Source organism: Trichosurus vulpecula, chromosome 1, assembly GCF_011100635.1.
Source record: "Trichosurus vulpecula isolate mTriVul1 chromosome 1, mTriVul1.pri, whole genome shotgun sequence".
In the NCBI taxonomy this organism is placed as follows: domain Eukaryota; kingdom Metazoa; phylum Chordata; class Mammalia; order Diprotodontia; family Phalangeridae; genus Trichosurus; species Trichosurus vulpecula.
In genome coordinates this window covers 8,478,982-8,496,476 of record NC_050573.1, presented here as the reverse complement: position 1 = coordinate 8,496,476, position 17,495 = coordinate 8,478,982, and the positions used below count along the sequence as shown (strand labels likewise).

At 56.6% G+C, this 17,495-nt stretch overlaps 2 protein-coding genes across 2 annotated transcripts; both read left to right on the top strand.

Annotated features, from left to right (window-relative positions):
• Window positions 1–5,050: 5,050 nt before the first annotated feature.
• Window positions 5,051–9,887, top strand: LOC118849714 (tubulin alpha-3 chain-like). The gene is made up of 4 exons (XM_036758671.1): window positions 5,051–5,267; window positions 6,287–6,435; window positions 7,726–8,406; window positions 9,591–9,887. Exons 1-4 carry the CDS (start codon window positions 5,147–5,149, stop codon window positions 9,885–9,887), a joined length of 1,248 nt encoding a protein of 415 aa, XP_036614566.1. The 5' UTR covers window positions 5,051–5,146.
• Window positions 9,888–14,574: 4,687 nt separating this feature from the next.
• On the top strand, window positions 14,575–17,156 carry THAP7 (THAP domain containing 7). Its single transcript, XM_036758639.1, has 5 exons — window positions 14,575–14,636; window positions 14,815–14,894; window positions 15,908–16,063; window positions 16,152–16,292; window positions 16,489–17,156. Exons 2-5 carry the CDS (start codon window positions 14,815–14,817, stop codon window positions 17,054–17,056), a joined length of 945 nt encoding a protein of 314 aa, XP_036614534.1. The 5' UTR covers window positions 14,575–14,636; the 3' UTR covers window positions 17,057–17,156.
• Window positions 17,157–17,495: the final 339 nt, after the last annotated feature.

Genomic DNA, 17,495 nt, shown 5'->3' with positions numbered 1-17,495 from the left:
GTCCTCATGAGGTGATGCTTCTCCCACCTTCCTGAACACACCCTCTTCCTTCCCACTCCCCAGATCCTGCTCATCCTGGCTTCCACCCTTGCCAGACTAGAGACAAGGCAGGAAGTTAGGGGGTCTAGGCCAGAGTCCAGAATCCAGGGCGGTACTGAAAGATCCACCCCTCACCAACCCTGGGTGGTAAACAAGACTTTGGGGAAGGCATTTCCCAGAGCCATCCAGCTACCTGAGCCCCAGTCATCCTGCTCAAAGAACAGTGGGCTCCCACTTCTCAGAACCCAGGCAGGGAAGTACAGGGGAAGGTATAGGTCCAGCCAGGCATATGAGAACCTGAGGGATGGTCAGGGCTTTCAGGTGGTGGTCAGCAGCACAGAAACAAGCAGGGAGTGTAGCCGGGAGGGACCAGTCCCTCTACCAGCCTTCAGGCTTCCATGGGATAAGGGCCTGGGGGGAAGTTAGAAGGGGGCTGTGTCATGGTGGGTTCCTCCCCCTCCCCCCTCAGCCGCTCATCGTCTCCTGCCATCCCCTCATCCCTATTTGCCCACACTGCTGCCAACATCCCCTGACCTCCCCAGGATCCCAAGGACCTCCAGGTGGGCTGAAACCATCCCTGTCCCCTGTGCCTGGACTGAACTCACTCCCTTTTGTCACCAGCTCCAAGGGCCCCCCTGATGTCACCTCACCTCAAATGCCTTTATCATGAAATTCCACACATCATACCCTTCACAGACTGTGAACTCCATAACGGTCTTGTCCAAATCCAGTGCCTACACTGTTCTGCATACAGTAGGCACTTAATGTTTGCTGGGTGATGGCTGGGCCCTTTGGAGTTACTCAGCCTCCAGCAAGAGGCAGCCTGTTCAATGGAGAGAACACAGCTCTGGAGTCTGAGGTGACCCAGGTTTGGATCCTGGCTCTGTGTAACCGGGAACAAGCCTCTCTCCTCCTATGTCTGGGCCTCGGTTTTCCTCATCTGTAGAATGCAGGTGGCCAAGATCATCCGGAAGGATTCTTCTGCTTCGAAATCCCAACCACCTGGCCTGGAAGCTTCTCCACATGTTCATCTCTCCCTCCCTCTGAATCCCCAAGCCTTTTTATTTTTATTTTTATTTTTGGCAAGGCAATCAGGGGATTTGAACTCAGGTCCTCCTGACTCCAGAGCCAGTGCTCTGTGCCACTGTGCCACCTAGCTGCCCCCAAGCCCATTTTCAAGGCCTGCTGATGCTGTACAGGTTAACTCCTGCCCTAAGACCTGGACCCTGAATAGCCCCCGAGCTACCAGCGGGTTCACAGACCCCGAGAGAGGGATGGGAGCTCTCTAGTCTGGCCTATCCTCAGAGGCCCTTTCCAATGACCTGGTGGCCCTTGTCCAGCCTCTACTTAAATACCTCTAGGGATGGGGAGCTCACTACCTGTCAAAGGAGCCGAGACACCGTGGGTCAGCTCCAAGCATCGGGAATTTTTTCCTTCCACGTAAACTAAACCTGCCAATCTAATTTCCCCCTGTTGTTCCTGGTCCATCTTTTGGGTGGGAATAGGACAAGTTTCCCAAGATGAAGATTTCTCATTCTTGAAGAGACCAGGGGACTCGGCAGCGTGGGCACCACTCTGGGCCTCAGTTTCCCGATGTACGAAATGTCGCATTAGTGAAAAGTCCTCAGCCAAAAACCAGCTGCAGCCACCAGCATTAATTAGGCACCTACTATGTTCCAGGCCCTGCGCCAAGCCCTGGGGATACAGAGGGCATTTCCCTCTGGGGTCTGGGCCGAGCACGGCAGTATTCAGAGCCCGCCCTGCCTGGCCCTCGGCCCCCATGCCCACCCAGGGCCTCCAAGGGCTTGCTGCTGGATTCTCTCTGATAACAAACTACTTTGTCCCTTAGCTCCCTCCACTCAGAGGCTCCGAGAGGCAAGGGATGAGAATTTGGGGATTTAGTCTCGGGTCTTGGGTTCCAATCCCGCCCTCCTCCTCAGCACCCGTGTGACTCTGGGCAAGCCCCTCCTCCTGGCCAGGTCAGACCTGGAGGTCTGGCTCTGTGCCGCCCTGGTTCCTTTTGTATAAAGCGAAAGGGCTGAACCAATGATAGTGGCACTTCCATAGCACTTTCGGGTTTGCAGAATGACCCTTTGATCTCACCACAGCCCCTGGAGGTCAGCGTCGTGATCCCCATTTTACAGGTGAGGAAACTGAGGCAAAGAGAGGTTAAGTGACCTGCTGCTGGTCGAGGAGCTAGCGAGTGTCCGAGGCAGGATTTGAACTCAGGACTTCCCGAGGCTCAGCCCAGAGCCATATGGATGGCTCTTAAGGTCCGGTCCAGCACAGCCACCCCGGGGAAGCCCCTCAGTGGTCCGGGGGCTCTGGGTACGCCCTAGGGGGCAGGAGCCCTGGCTGGGAAGGCTGCCTGGGGCCTCGGTTTACGCATCTGTAAGAGGACAAGGTTGGACTAGAAGTGGGTTTTCAGGGGCCTGCGGTCACGGCCCCCTCCGGGGTCAGGGGTGCCCACAGGCCCTTCTCAGGGGCATCCCGAAGGGAGCCGGTCCAGACAGCTCAGAACCAAGGTCGCAGCCCCAGGTTTCACCTGGACTGGCTCAGGGCGCCCAGGCCAGGACCAGGTGGGATTCGAACCCAGGTCTTCTGCCTGTGGTGAGATCCCTCCCACCCACACAGATCTGACCAAAGCTCCCTGCCCTCCCGGCCTCCTTTGCACAATGGACCTGCAGACAGGAGGGGCGGGGCCTAGGCCAGAGACACCCGCCCAGCTAGCGGAGCTGAGAGGCACCTCATTTTACAGGGGAGGAAACTGAGGCCCGGAGGAAGAAAGGTGGTGGGGTCCTGTCTTCTCCAGGAGGTCCCACCCAGGACACACAGCCCAGCCCTTCGGACCCAGAGGGAAGCAAAGCCTATTGCTGCTTTCCTCTGGGGAGCCTGTACCCATTTTACAGAGGAAGAAACTCAAGGCCCGAGGGGGAGGGGGAAGGGGAGGGCCCGGCTTTCTGCCCAGGGTTGTCTCTTGCGCAGGCGCAGAAGCCACTCGCGTCCATTTCCCTCAATACACAACCACAACTTCCGCCCGGCCCTTTCCAACCCGCGGAAGGGAGCGGGCGCAGGCGCAGTAGCCTCAGTCCTCGCGCCTCGCGCCACGCGCCTCGAGCCTCGTGGCACCCTCCCTGCGCGCGCACCTCGGCCCCGGTTCAGCCAATGGGCGGCGGCGTTCCAGCGGCTCGGCCAATCAGAGGGCGGCGCGCTGCGGCCGGCGCGCGCCAGAGCGGGGCGCGTTCTCGGTCGGTCGTTGGTCGTTGAGAGTGGAGGTGTTGGTGTTAGCGTCTCATCATGGTAGGGGCGGCCGGGCCCCCGCGGACCCCGGGCCCCGACCCACCTCTCTCCTCCAGGCCTCCCTGCTTCGGGGCCTCTGTTTGACCCCGGCCCCGGGCCCTGCCTGAGCCCCCTTGGAGGAGCCGCCCTGAGGGAGCCGCGGGGTGGGGGAGGGGAGCAGTGCGCGGCGCCCCAGCCCCACCCTCAGACTCAGTTTGCCAATCCGGGCCTGGGGCACCTGTGGTGACCCGCGCGCCTGCCCAGCCTCAGTTTTCTTGTCTGTAAAAGGAGAGGGTTGGGTTTTGCTTCTACGGGGCCTTTCGGGTGGGCTTAGCGCAGAGCCTGGCACACAGCAGGCGCTTAATATGTGCTTCTGGGCTGGCGCTGCCCCCTAAGGGCTTGGGGGAGGGGGGAAGGGAGAGGACCCTGGCCCAGGCACGGCGAGTGAGGGACTGGAGGTCCCACGGTTGGGGCAGCACTGGGATGGGAGCCCAGGCCCCGGGATGGACAAAGTCTGAGCTCTGGTCACCGCATGATTTAGACCTGGAAAGGGACCTTGAGAGATGAGGGCTTCCAGCCCCTCATTTTACAGGTGGGGAAACCGAGGCGGGGGAGCAGGAGGGCCCTTGGGCCACAACTAGAAGCAGATGGGGCACAGGGAGTGGGGGAGGGGTCAGTGATGTTGGTGCCCCAGGGCAGGCACCAGGCTGGCCCTTTCAGGGAGGGGAGGAAGCCCCGGGTAACGTCCTGTAGGGACCAACAAGTGGAGGATCTTGAGCAGTTAGATGGCCTCTCCAGGGTCACAGAGCCGGCCACCTTTATTCCTCCTGACTGTGTCCACTGAGGCCATGACCTTTGTGTGGAAGAACCTGAAAAGCCAGCTCAGCTCGATGCCCGTATTTCACAGACCAGGAAACTGAGGCCTGCAGATGGGAAGAGGCTACGTTCTAGCGTGTCTTAGGAGCTTCCTGTGCTGGGCGCTAAACTACGAAGACAAAAGTGAAAGCTCCTTGACCTCAGGGATTATTGCTATAAAGATCTTTTTTAAAGACCAAGTGAGGTCACGACCACACAAACTCAAAAATTCATAGGATTTGGTTAGGGGGTCAGTTCTAATTAATACCACCCCTCCCCCCTTTGATATTTTGCTGGGAGCTTAACCTCCCAGAGTCTCTATTAGACATTCCTTTTGAATTGTAAAGCTTAAGTCTGTTAACTAAATTGAATTTAGGAGCGAGTGTGATACAGGTTCCTTCCGCCTCCTACTGTCGGTGCTTACAAGCTTCCTTCTGACATTCTTTAGCCCCCCACCTTGAGGCTGCTCACTCCTAAAAACCTGAAGACCTGATAGGTTACGAAAACAAGCGGGAGGGAACATGAGTAAAGTGCTTTGCCCCATACCATGACAGACTAGATGAATGTCAGCTGTGGCCAGGCTTCCCCACCCCAGAGAAGTGCTAGGATCTGGACGCAATGACGGACCTTTTTGGCGTAGTTCTGGGGGAGCCAGCTCCTGGCCAGGTCTGCTGGGAGCACCACCTTCGGCAAACCACTGAATCCTTTTTTTTAAGGCTCGGTTTCCCAGTTGGTAAAGTCAGGGCAACAGTGTTCTCCTTGCCTTCCTGTTGTGAGATGACGGAAAGACACAAAAAGATGGGGTGTTTATATTTCATGAGTTTATCTGCATCCTGGAAGAGTAACAATCCACCTGTTTTCCTTTCCATAGCGTGAGTGTATCTCCATCCATGTTGGACAGGCAGGGGTTCAGATTGGCAATGCCTGCTGGGAATTGTATTGTCTCGAGCATGGAATTCAGCCTGATGGTCAGATGCCAAGTGATAAAACCATCGGCGGTGGGGATGATTCCTTTAACACGTTCTTCAGTGAGACCGGGGCGGGCAAGCATGTGCCCAGAGCTGTGTTTGTGGACCTGGAGCCAACTGTAGTTGGTACGTACTCTGTCCCACGAAGGGCGTTTTTAGCCAGGGTGGTGGGAAAACCCACAGAGAGCTGGGCTGTTTTTTTGTTGTCTCAGGGTAAAGGGAGTCAGAAAGTGGGGCAGGCCTGTGGGTGATGGGGAAGGGTGACCTCAAGAGGCATCACGCCCATGTCAGATTGACAGAAGGAGCTGGTTCTGTCCTTTCCATAGCTCACATAGCTGAGCTGGGGTGCAGCGGTGGAGACGCACTCACTCCAGGCTCTTCTGGTTGTCGTATGAAAACAGGCTCCCTTCTGAAAGTGAGTGCTGTCTGCAGCATACCAGGGAGGGTCCTTGGAATTGAACACAGGGCGACAGTTTGGAGAGAGGATAAAATGGGCACAGGAACCCTTGTTGTGAATAACATGGATGGGAGGGGGCGCTTGACAGCGTGAAACACAACGACCCTATCTCCACCTCTTGGATCGGTGTGGTTACCACGCTGCAGCATACTGGGCTGCTGACAAGGACCTCAGGCCCCTTAGGCTCCTTGGCTTCCAGCATGTTCCTAAACACCCCAAGGGATGGGGAACTAGCTCATTTACAATGTGTGCTTTGTTTAACTTTTGGAAAGAGTGAGGAATGTTAAGATCTTTCCTTAAGTGGAGCCTAAACCTGCCTCCCAAGAGTTAATACCCATCTCTCCTAGTTCTTTCCTTCTGAGTCCAGGAGACTAAATCTAATCCTCCTCTTGCACATGACAACCTTTCCAATATTTGAAGGTGGGTAATTGAGGGCTGGCTGTAATTACATTGTGGTGCATGTTGACTCTGCTAATTTAAAAAATTCCGTTTAATCCTTAAGAATTGTAAGCGGATTTGTAGTGCTTAGAGCTCCTGTTTCATTTAAGTCTTTTATCATCTAGCTTTGGGAAGTAGTTCCTTCTTTACAGGCTTCTGATGGTCCCTGAATTTGCCAATTTCTCATCTAAACCCAGTTAACATAAAAAACTAACCAAAATAACCAGCCCCAAACGTGCTCTTGTCCTAGATGAAGTCCGTACGGGCACGTACAGGCAGCTTTTTCATCCTGAGCAGCTGATAACTGGAAAGGAAGATGCGGCCAACAATTATGCCCGAGGCCATTATACCATTGGCAAGGAGATTGTTGATCTGGTCCTCGATCGGATTCGCAAACTGGTAAGCGCCCAGCAACGAGGAAGTGGCTGGATGGCACCCTGGTTGTGGCCATGGACAAGTGGGAAGACAGTTGTTTCCAGCTTGAGAGGGGGCTTTACAAAACTGTGGCCAGGATTTAAGGTTAACCCAGGAAAAAGGCTTTCTCAGAAGTGCTTGTTTCTGTACACCAGCCTTTGCACCACCAGTGGGAAACTTGAACTCAGACAGCTAATATTTGACCAGATTTGGAGATCCTCATTTCGTGATTCTTTGGGTTTTTTGGCAAGAGTGACCCATTAAGCTGGCAGAAATGCAGACTGGCCAACCACCCTGTGTGGGCCTCATGGGAAATGAGGCAGAAACCAAAAAAATTAGCTTTTGGACACACAATGAACATCAGCTGGTCAGCTGAATCCATACCTTTGGGGAGGGTAGGCAGTTTGGGTTAAATGACTTACCCAGAGTCACACAGGTAGTAAGTATCTGAGGCCAGATTTAAACTCTTTGTCCTCCCGATTCCAGGGCTGGTGCTGTATGCAGTGTACCACCTACACCTAGCTGTCCTATTTGCATGAGATGTTGTTAGGCCCAGGAAACACAAGGAGAAAACCAGAAGTCCCCACCCTCAAAGAGACACTTTGTGTGGGGGAAGACAGCAGGACCAGATGTGGGGAGGGGACAGATGAGGGAGGCTTTCCAGAAGAAGTAACACCCCAACTGGGAAGGGTTTCGGGGGGTGCAGCTCATATGGAGACCAGAGAAGCTGGCCATGCAGCTCAAGAAGGGTGGGCACAGGCCAGGCACAGGCAGGAGGCCAAGGAGGAGCTACCCTCTTTGGGTGAAGAAGGAGCAGCAGAATTAGTGTAATGAGGCACCCCATGTTCTAAGGGAGCATGATTTACATTCGTTAAGGCTGTAGCACAGACAGTTCTGCACAAATGTCCTAGGAGATTCCCCAGCCTTCCAGAGGAGAGTATTTGGGAGCAAAGGCTGTCCCCTGATGGGCTGAGGGTGGGCCCCCTGGTTTTGTGCTCATGCCCTTGCTGGATGACAGTGATCCAGGCAACACATGGAGCACCTTCCCTGCCCTGGGGTGAGCATAGAGCTAAAGACCAGTGTCAGACGTATAGCACTATCGAAACAGGCTGTTCTCTGGTATCACAGATGCTTATTAAGTGCCACAGGGGAGTGGTCTTAGAGTATCGGGGTTGGAGGAATGGCCAGCGGTTCAGCCACTGGGTGGGGAGGTCTGGGAGCCTGCTGGCGGCCTCTCTGTCCCAGGGACTGATGGGTTTTCACTCCCTCCCTCAGGCGGATCTGTGCACTGGACTGCAGGGGTTCCTCATCTTCCATAGCTTTGGGGGAGGTACCGGCTCTGGCTTCGCCTCTCTGCTTATGGAGAGGCTCTCCGTTGACTATGGCAAGAAGTCCAAGCTTGAATTTGCCATTTACCCAGCCCCCCAGGTTTCCACAGCAGTCGTGGAGCCCTACAACTCCATCCTCACCACTCACACGACCCTGGAACACTCCGACTGTGCCTTCATGGTCGACAACGAAGCCATATATGACATATGTCGGCGTAACCTCGATATTGAACGGCCTACGTACACCAACCTGAATCGTCTGATCGGGCAGATTGTCTCCTCTATCACGGCTTCCTTGCGCTTCGATGGGGCGCTGAATGTCGACCTGACAGAGTTCCAGACCAACCTGGTGCCCTATCCGCGTATCCACTTCCCCCTGGCTACCTACGCTCCTGTCATATCCGCTGAGAAGGCGTATCATGAGCAGCTGTCTGTGGCAGAGATCACCAATGCCTGCTTCGAGCCTGCCAACCAGATGGTCAAATGTGACCCCCGTCATGGCAAGTACATGGCCTGCTGTATGTTGTACCGAGGGGACGTGGTCCCCAAAGACGTGAACGCTGCGATCGCCACCATCAAGACAAAGCGTACAATTCAGTTTGTGGATTGGTGCCCCACTGGATTCAAGGTAATCTGAGCTCCCTGAGGTCATGTTTCAGTGGCATGAAGCCACAGAGCCACTAATGCAGCAGTGGTTTATGTCCAGACCCCAGATTTAGAGCCGCAAGGAGCATTAGGTGTCACCTAGTCCAGCCCCGTTGTGCTAGGGATGACAAACAGGCCCAGGGAGGAAGGGAGAGAGACAGCATGTCCTTCGACTCCACGTCTAGTAGGGTTTTCATGGCACTGTTCCAGATGCTGTAGAACTACCCCGTCCCACATAGGAGTTAGAAGCCAAGGTATGCCCCCCTTAGCACCGTGTCAGAGCAGGAAGGAACCTCCAGTTACCTGGTCTAACCATGTCACCTTAGAGGAGTCACTGACAGAGCTGCTGCCCCTGAAAACTACATCAGTTCGAGGATTCAGCATTGACGTCCCAGGGAATTGGATGCTTAAAAATCATAGCTTATTCTAGGCTGGGGGAATTGTCTGTCTAAAGAAATTCACAAGTGTTTATCCTCTTGAAAATCCACTTTCTGAAGAGGATTCTTCCAGGGAGAGTTTTCTCAAAAGAGCGCAGACATAGGGGCTCTTGAGGGGCTTGTTTCTCCTTGGGGGGGGGGGCATCACTCTGCAGCCTCCCCAGCTGTCTGCAGCCTTAGTTGCCCTGCTGTTTCCTGAGGCTGCAAGGGATACTGCCCGCCTTGGGGCTCAGCCTGTGGCTCCCAGACCAGGGAGGCTAACCAAAGCATGGGGTCATAGATTGGGGCAGCCCACGGTCAGATTACGTCTTTCAGAGGGCCACGTTCCACAGCCAACTCACACAGTGCTTACTGTCCACTCATGAGTCATTCTTGGGAGCTCAGGGCCTGAGCTAGAACGGGGGGGGGGGGGGGGGGGGCGGGGTTGGGGTTTGCCGTTTTCAGAAGGTTCCTGGGGATGTCAGTTAGGCCTGACTGACTGTTGACCCAGATGGAGCATTTGGGCATTTCGCTCCCAAACCTCCTCTGGTTGATTTCTTTTGGAGAAGATAGCCCAGGGGATGGCAAAGGTGTAGCGTGGCCCATTGTGCCTGGGCCCCCATGGGCAAGTGACTCCACCTCGGTGTCATGGAGCAGGTGACAGTCAGCACTGAGGAGGGGAATGTGCTCATCTGGGAGTTGTCTGAGTCACAGCCTGCAGTTTACAATTAGCCTTCCCTCTTCTTGACAGGTGGGCATCAACTACCAGCCTCCCACCGTAGTGCCTGGCGGTGACCTGGCCAAGGTGCAGCGGGCCGTGTGCATGCTGAGTAACACCACGGCGATCGCAGAAGCGTGGGCACGGCTGGACCACAAGTTTGACCTGATGTATGCCAAGCGAGCCTTTGTCCACTGGTACGTGGGGGAGGGCATGGAGGAAGGAGAATTCTCGGAGGCCCGGGAGGATCTGGCAGCTCTGGAGAAAGATTATGAGGAGGTGGGCGTCGACTCAGTGGAGGCAGAGGCTGAGGAAGGGGAAGAGTACTAGGGTGCAAGCCCGCCCCCTACAGTATACCAGATTACATAATTTGTTTACAAATAAAGGTTTCCGTATTAAAGCAGGGTTTGGCTCCTGTCCCTCCATGCCGCTTCATTGGGATCCCAAGCCCATAGATGCTCATATTCGTGAGAGGAGTCACCCTACTGGGTGGCCAGCGAGGGGCAGAGGGAGCCCATGCTTGGGCCACTGGGACTGCTGGGCTTGGTGACCACAGCAATGACTTCCCTTTGACAAAGCCTTTGTAAAACGAGGGGCTTCACACTGGTCAGTCGGCTTAAGCTTTGGGACATGCTCTTCTGCCCTTGCCTAAGGCTGCTGGAAAGAAAGGGAAACAGGAAGCCAAACCAGCTCCTGGCATGAAGGCAGAGAACCCCCGTAGCCCCCAGGGCCGATGCACCCACATACCCCACCCCCACCCCCCAGGATCAGGCTGCAGCAGCTTGGCTCCATGCAGTCATGGTCAGAACCACCAGAGGGCACTTCTGCCTCAAAAGTGGGAGCAAACCAAAGCCTTGTGAGCCCAAGGTAGGACATGGGCAGCCAAGTGTGGAGCATGGGTTCAGAACTCCCTCGGGCCACCCGTTTCACCTTGACAGTGACCAAGTATAGAAGGAGCTCAAGGTTTGGAGTCAGAGGATGGGGTCAAATCCTGACTCTGCTGCTTGCACCCATGTGACCTTGGGCAAGTCCCCTTCTCTAGGCCTCAGTCTCTCCTCCTGTCAGCCATGTGATCGCTAGGGCTCCTGAACTCTGACCCTCAAGGGGAAGCTCCCCAGAATAGAATCTCCTAAAGCTTTTGGCAGCCATGAGGCCTACAGAGCTTTCAGCATAATGTTTTTAAATGCATGAAACAAAGGATCCCCAAGGAAACCGGTTGGAATGCAATTAACCTTTTTTTTTTTAGTTTTGCAGACCCCCAGTTAAGATCCCCATGGAAATGTGCAGGGAACCTCCTTGAGGGCAGGCAGGAGCTTTTCATCTTTGTCTTGTGAGTGCCCAGAGCTTGTGTGAGGGCGCTCAGCAAGGCCAGCTCCCCTTCAGGGGTCCTCTTCTTTGCCAGAGCCTTTGCCAGCTTTGTTCACACACACACACACACCCCACATCCCCCCCATTAGGGGGCCAGTGACTAGCACTAACATTGATTTGTTGTTTAGTCATTTCAGTCAGGTCTAGCTCTTCATGATGCCATTTGGAGTTTTCTTGGCAAAGATACCAGAGTGCTTTGCCATTTCCTTCTCCAGCTCATTTTACAGATGAGGAAACTGAGGCAAATGGTTAAATGATTTGCCCAGAGTCACACAGCTAGGCAGTATCTGAGGTCAGATCTGAACTCGGGTCATCTTGACTCCGATACTCCTATTTACTGCACCACCCCCCAGCTGCCCTAACATGAATTAGTTTTTACAAAAGGATTTTCACTTCCAATTCAGCCAGGACAAACATACAAACAATTCCCGTAACGTCTGCAGGACATACTCTACTTGTCCCACCTGGGTCCATGGACAGCATTTGTCTCCCCTGGTTAATCTCTGCCAGAGGGGTGTTTCTCCCTTAGAGTGGGTGGAGGTCCTCCCAGCACTGATACCAGCCTGGCCATGTTGTTCTGATCCTTGGCACTTTCCAACCTTCTGAGAGTCCCCTCCCTTCACAGTATGCCATGCGGGAAGGAGTTCCAGGTCCCTCTAGCAGTGAGTGGAGCTACCAGGCCTCTAGGGATAAGGTTAGCTGACCAAAAGCAGTGTTAGGGTGTCTCTTTGAGGCACTGACTACTGACTATTGATTACATTGTCATGGTTCTCCCATGGTATGGCGCTGTCTGGAGTGATCTGGGCACACGCTGAATTCCCCCTAAATAAGCACCAATTGACTGGACTGACTTTTTTTAAGATATGCATGAAAGGTGGAGGCAAGAGCAGATGAATGTAAAAGTCTGGTTGGGTGAGGTGACCACCAGAGACACTCATGTCCATTCACTTCTCTTCCTGAGAAGACAAAAACAGCTATTAAGAGACCCTGGTACCCACAACAAGCTGGGAGATTGCATGAGAGCTTTGTTCAGTTAACCTCAGGGACAATTTGATTAACTGCCTTTAGCAAAACTGTCGTGGTGGTAGGGTGCTTGGAGGCTTGTGCTTGAACCCTGATTCTAACAGCCTCTGCTTGGGTGCCTGTGCCTGAACCCCAATTCCAGAACCGCATCCAGTTCTAAAATCACATCTCTCCCTAGTTTCAAAGCATTGGCCCTAACAGTTTCTCTCTAGCAAAGCAGGGCAGCATGCCCTAGCAAAATATGTCTCCTCCTGATAATGTAGCCAGCTATGCCTATCTACTCCCTATGTACTGATAATTGGCTGTGCACTGGGTCATGACCATATTCACTACTTACTGACCTTACTGATACGTATTCTAGATACAGTCAAATGTGTACTCTCTTACATTTATCTAACAAGACATTTGATGAAAGCCACCTAGATATTCCTGGTCAGCTGTGACGGCTAGTTAACTTCATGACTTTTCAGTCAAAACCACACCTCTAGGTCGCCCCCCCTCCCCAACTTGGGCTATTTCCCAGTGAATTGTGGGTAATATGCCTGCACAGTAGATACAAGAGGTGGATGTTCCTTTAAGAACTAACTACCCCTTAACCACTCCCAATCCCACCCCAAGATACCTAATTGACATGTTTCACCCCCAATCTCTTATAAAAGCTCTTCCTGCACCCCACTAAGGTTGCAGGTTCCCTAAGAACTCTTGCCTGCTGTAAGGCGTAATAAATCTTTCCACCTTGACTTAACAAATGCTTGAGATCGTGAATTCATTCCGGATGGCCCCAACCCTCTCCAGTATTCGGGTCCTTGAGGGCCACTCCCCCTCAACCAGGAACTCCAGTCCTGGGAACTTTAGTTTTGGGATTCCCAAATCCCTGGTTTTGTCCCCCTCAACAATGGGGCAACTGGGTCAGGAAGACCTGAATTCAGAACTGGCCTCAGACACCTACTAGCTGGGTGATCACAAGTGGCAAGTCACTTAACCCTGTTTGCCTCAGTTTTCCCATCTGTAAAATGAGCTGGAGAAGGAATTGACAAACCACTCCAGTATCTTTGCGAAGAAAATCCAGATGGAGCTACCGGTCAGACACGACTGAAAAACAACAACGTGGACCCGAGTTGCTAGTTACTGGCCCCTTGAAATATAGGGGAGCACAGTGGGTATGAAGACCCATGAGGGAAAGCTGTGACAGGCACATCATTAAAGGGATGATTATTGAATATGCTGGAAAAGGAAGTGGCAGTTGGCAAAATGCCAGCGAAGGCAGCTTCATCAAGAATGGGTCGTGTTACTAAGAGCTGAGATTTCTGGGGCCTGCTGTTCACTTTCTGACTGAGATGATGGTCTTGAGGGCCTGACCAAGGCCTGCCTCTGAGGGCATGGGGAGGCACACTTGTTAAGAGGGTTTTTTATTTTTCTTTTCTTTTTTCTTTTTTCTTTTTTTTTGCATTTTTATGAGGGAATGGTGGGGGAAGAGGTAGCACTGGGGGTGCTAAAAAAAATGGAAGAAAGAAGAGGGTAATTGAAGCATTTTTTAAAGAAAGCAAACGAGAACAGGAGGAAGGTCAGGAAGAGACAGAAAGAAGTGATGTGTTAGGACCAGAACCCGAGCCATGGAGGAGGTGGCCAGGGGCCTAAGGATCAGAGCTCTCACAGAAGAACAGGCTGCCTCTGGTGGTAACAGCCTCTCCCTGAAGAGCTTCAAGTCAGGTCCCATCCCTTCCCACAGTCAAGGAAACTGAGGCACAGAGAGAACTGACCTCACCCCAGGACCCTCCAGCATATGAAACCAGCCCCTCTAACTCCAAATCCAGCCTTCACCACTGACGGGAAGGGCCGGCAAGTAGCAACTAGGTGGATGTGGTGCAGGACCTGGAGTCAGGGTGTCCCGAGTTCAAATCCTACCACCTTACACTCTCATCAGACCCTCTGATTACAGCTCCTGGGCCTCTCTTTAAGAAAGACTTCGTTTCCTCATTTTCCACCAGCTGCACCGCTTCTGGTCCCATCCCCGTTTCCAGCTTCTTTCTGTGTGTTAGCTTCCCCAGATAGACTGTAAGCGCCTGGAGGGCAAGAGCTGTGTCTTTATGTGCATTTGTACCCCCCAGCGCTCAGCACAATACCAGGTATAGGGCAGGAGCTTAATAAATATTATTGGCACATCGGCCTGGTGACCCTGAGCAGATCACAGCACCTTTCTGTCTGTTTCCTCAACTGTAAAGTGGGGGAGATCAGCACCTGCCCTCCAGGGTTAATTTACTTCTTCGATGCCTGGTACGCAGTAGGAGCTAAATAAATGCCTGCTCCCTTCCCTTCCCTAGACTCAGTTTCCCCAAATCTAAGTCGGAAATAATTTACCGAGGGTGAGGGCAGAGAAAGGCAAGGGGGTGGGGCTTACGCTAGGGCGGACCTCCCCCCAAGCCTCACCTGAGCCGAGAACTGATCGGCCCCGCCCCGGCTCCTCTGATTGGCGGCTCCCTTTTCCCTCTCGCCCTATCATCGCCTGGCCCCGCCCCCTCCCATTCTGCGCCTGCCCCCGCTCTCTCCCCGCCGCCGCGCTGTACCCTGGGTAACCCCGACGCTTGCCCGAGCCTTAGTGCGCAGGCGCAGGCCCCGCCCCCTCGCGCGCCCCATAACGGTGGGCGCGCTCTCGCGAGACCACGTCCGCGGCGTCGCGATGGAGGAGCCGTGAGTGCGGCCTAGGGGGAGAGGGGCCAGGGGCGTACCCGGGCGGGGAGGAAAGGGGCGAGGCCGGGCGGAGGGGAGGGGCGGGAAGGGTCGGGGCGGCACGGTCGGAGCAGGCGGAGGGAGGACTCTCCCCTCCCCCTTCGGCTGAGGCCACGCCCCTCCATCCTTCCTCCCGCAGATGCCCCGGCACTGCTCGGCCGCGGGCTGCTGCACCCGCGACACGCGCGAGACCCGGACCCGCGGGATCTCCTTCCACAGGTGAGCGCGCCCCGGCCCGGAGGGCGCGTGCGTGCTAGCGTGCGCCTGCGCGGGGCGGGGCTGACGGCCTGAGTGCATACTGCGCCTGCGCGGGGACAGCCGGCCTAGGGTCCAGCAGGGGGCGATGGGGGGTCCGAGCGGCGTCTGCCAGCCTGCCCTCAGGGAGCTTACGGTCCAAGAGGGGGATGGGAGATGCGGCCTTACCGCAGCATGGCAGCTCCGTGCGTGGGTGCAGCCCCCTCAGGAAGCCTGGCCCGTGGGTTTTTTACGTTCCCAATGGAGCCAAGGCCAAGGCTGCAGCCTAGGAGCCCGGGGGGCCTGCGGGGACTGAGCGGAGGCTGCTGGACGCCGTAGATCCAGGAGTCAGAGTTAAGCCCGGCCAAGGCACCGAGACTTCCTTCCTGGTGGACCCAGGGAGCTGCCGCCCCTTGCCCAGGAACTACTGCCCTGTTAGTCGCCACTTCCCTTCTCATCACCTGCCGCGGCGTGCAGTCACACCGGCCTGCTCTGTGCTTCTAATTTCCGGCCTCCGAGCCTTTGCCCTGGCTGTCCTGCTTTTGAATACTCACTGCTCTGTCCCTCCAGACTCAGCCCTCCCCGGCCCCTCCCACAGTTACCCGGTGTGGGCAGACTCCCCGCCCTTTCTGTTTCCCCCCTTAGACCGACCGTCCGGTAGCTAGGGCTGTCCACTCCAGGAAGCAGGGGCTGCTACTGCCCCAGTTTACAGATGAGGACGTGGCGGGGCCGGTACCGTCACCAGTCTCGGCACATAGTGGGAGCGCTGCTCGTTTAGACACAGCCCGGACCGTTTTTCCGCCCTGTGCCTCGGGGTGTCGTCCTCACGTACCCCACACCGGAGTGCAAGGCGGGTTCCGGTGGGAGGAGGTTGAGGCAGGGACCCCTCAGGCCTCTCCGGCTCTCCTGGCCCTCGTGCATGGGGGGGCCTGGGGGGAGGGACCCCCGGGGTGGGGGCAGGCCGCTTCCTGACAGCTGCGGGGCCGGGCTCCCCCCAGGCTGCCCAAGAAGGACAACCCTCGGCGAGGGCTGTGGCTGGCCAACTGCCGGCGGCTGGACCCCAGCGGGCAGGGGCTGTGGGACCCCGCGTCCGAGTACATCTACTTCTGCTCCAAGCACTTCGAGGAGGACTGCTTTGAGCTGGTGGGGATCAGGTAGGTGGGCCGGGGTGGGGGGCGGCGGGGGGGAGGGGGTAGGTGCTGGGGGGGGGGCGCTGGCTCAGGGTCTCCCCCCCCCCCCCAGCGGGTATCATCGGCTGAAGGAAGGGGCGGTTCCCACCATCTTTGAGTCCTTCTCCAAGCTGCGGCGGACGTCGAAGGCCAAGGCTCACGGCTACCGGCCCGGCTCCCCCGACCTCGCCCAACTCAGGAGGCGCAGGCGCCGGTACGTGTCCCTTTGGGGTCCGCGGAGAGGGGCCGGACGGGAGAACGCCGGGGCGGTGTGAGGGGAGCCCGGGTCCTGGGCCCGAGCCCCTTCCCCTCCGGGCCCCTCCCCGGGCAGGGCTGGTGCTGGGGCGCCCAGGGGGCGTGGAGGAGGAGAGCCCCTGGATCCGGGCCTGGCCTGATGTTTTCCTCCCCAGCTGTTCCGCGGCTCGGGCGCCCCCCGCCCCTGCGAGCAACCCCCTGGCGGACGGGCCCGCTGCCCTCGACGTCCCCCGCTTCCCCGGGGAGGAGCCGCCCGCCCCGGAAGGCCCCGCTCCCCCGGCCAGCCTGCCGGCCCCGCCTCCCTCGCCGGCCCCCAGCGGCCTCGTGAGCCCCTTCTCCGACCTCCTGGAGCCCCTGGAGCCTCACGGGGACGAAGCGAGCTGCGGGAGCCCGCCGTCCCCGGAGCGGGAGCCCTCGCCCTCGGCGGCCCGGCCCGTGTCCCCGTCGGCCTACATGCTGCGGCTGCCGCCCCCCGCCGGGGCTTACATCCAGAACGAGCACAGCTACCAGGTGGGCAGCGCGCTGCTGTGGAAGCGGCGCGCGGAGGCGGCCCTGGACGCCCTGGACAAGGCCCAGCGCCAGCTGCAGGCCTGCAAGCGCCGGGAGCAGCGGCTGCGCCTGCGGATCGCCAGGCTGCAGCAGGAGCGGGCGCGGGACAAGCGGAGTCAGGCCGATGCTCGGCAGGCCCTGAAGGAACAGTTGCAGGACCTGGAGCTGCGGTGAAGGGGCCCGGCCTGGCCTGGCCTGGCCCGGCCCAGCCCGGCCCAGCCCGAGGACGCCTGGGACCACCCGTGTATGGTGTCCGCCCGGGCCTTTGGCTCCACAGCATTTCTGGGGGGTTGTGATCTCCTTCTCTCTCGCCTGCCTCCCCCTGCCCCAGACTGCCCATCATGGGGCCTGTCCTGGGTGCAGCAGAAGGGAAAAACCAGCTGGAAGCCAAGCCTTCGTTCATTTGTTCTCATGTCAGACTGTTCCCTGATGGCGAGTAAAGACACTGAGACCCAGCTTGTCACCGACTTATTGAAGGCCCAGCCAGCAGGGCCATCTCCTAGGAGGGGCAACTGGGCAGGCCAGCCCGGGCTCTGGGGGCAGACGGGAGTGCCCCCCCCCATCGCCCCCCCCCCCCACACACACACACTCCTCCTCTGCACATGCGTGAGAA

What these genes read in the sequence shown, in the direction of transcription:
- LOC118849714 (XM_036758671.1), top strand. Translation starts at nt 5,147, where the DNA reads ATGCCAAGTGATAAAACCATCGGCGGTGGGGATGATTCCTTTAACACG. An exon ending in TCGATCGGATTCGCAAACTG is followed by an intron (nt 6,436 to 7,725) that starts GTAAGCGCCCAG and finishes TCCCTCCCTCAG; the next exon opens with GCGGATCTGTGCACTGGACT. An exon ending in GGTGCCCCACTGGATTCAAG is followed by an intron (nt 8,407 to 9,590) that starts GTAATCTGAGCT and finishes TCTTCTTGACAG; the next exon opens with GTGGGCATCAACTACCAGCC.
- THAP7 (XM_036758639.1), top strand. Translation starts at nt 14,815, where the DNA reads ATGCCCCGGCACTGCTCGGCCGCGGGCTGCTGCACCCGCGACACGCGC. An exon ending in CGCGGGATCTCCTTCCACAG is followed by an intron (nt 14,895 to 15,907) that starts GTGAGCGCGCCC and finishes GGCTCCCCCCAG; the next exon opens with GCTGCCCAAGAAGGACAACC. An exon ending in TTTGAGCTGGTGGGGATCAG is followed by an intron (nt 16,064 to 16,151) that starts GTAGGTGGGCCG and finishes CCCCCCCCCCAG; the next exon opens with CGGGTATCATCGGCTGAAGG.